The 560-nt window shown below is 64.6% G+C and overlaps 2 protein-coding genes across 6 annotated transcripts in view; one reads left to right on the top strand and one right to left on the bottom strand.

The window, feature by feature from the left end:
- Positions 1-560, bottom strand: part of PROX1 (prospero homeobox 1) — a 59,754-nt gene that overhangs the window by 58,753 nt on the left and 441 nt on the right. The gene's annotated exons all lie outside the window — the stretch shown is intronic.
- The window catches only part of LOC106892899 (metallo-beta-lactamase domain-containing protein 1-like), a gene marked incomplete at its 5' end in the record, with an annotated part of 2,839 nt that continues 2,283 nt past the window's right edge, over positions 5-560 (top strand). Inside the window, one exon of the mRNA XM_014950470.1 lies at positions 5-394. Coding sequence (XP_014805956.1) covers positions 5-394 — 390 coding nt within the window. The remainder of the gene's footprint in view (positions 395-560) is intronic.

Here is a 560-nt window from a genome sequence, read left to right on the forward strand (position 1 = left end):
TTACTGCACCCACGGCCACTCCGACCACGTGGGCAACCTCAACCTCTTCCCGCTGGCCACCCTGGTGCTGGGCTACGACGTGTGTCACGGGGCCGGCTGCTACGTCCCCAACGGGTTGGCCAAGGGGCAACCTTACGTCCTTGACCCGGGTCACCTGGAGGTAGTGGCCACCCCGGGTCACACCAGGAGCCACGTCAGCCTGGTGGTGCGGGCCACCTCCCTGGGGACGGTGGTGGTGGCCGGGGACTTGTTCGAGAGGGAGGGGGACGAGGGGGAGGGGGAGGAACTGAGCGAGGACCCCCAAGAGCAGGAGAAGAGCCGGAGACGAGTGGTGGCCATGGCTGATGTCATCGTGCCAGGGCACGGGCCACCCTTCCGGGTCATCAAGGAGGGGGGGGGGGGGGGGGAGGAGGAGGAGGAAGCTGAGAACAACAAAAAGAAGCGAAATACCGACTGCGTTTTCCCGTCCCCGCAAAACTGCCCTCCAACCCACGGAATAAAATAAAGACCGGTCCACAAAAGGTGGCAGCGAGAGAGCCAAGGGGAAGGGGGGGGGATAT

The sequence above is a fragment of the Calidris pugnax genome, unplaced genomic scaffold, assembly GCF_001431845.1.
Source record: "Calidris pugnax isolate Ruff unplaced genomic scaffold, ASM143184v1 scaffold24, whole genome shotgun sequence".
In the NCBI taxonomy this organism is placed as follows: Eukaryota; Metazoa; Chordata; class Aves; order Charadriiformes; family Scolopacidae; genus Calidris; species Calidris pugnax.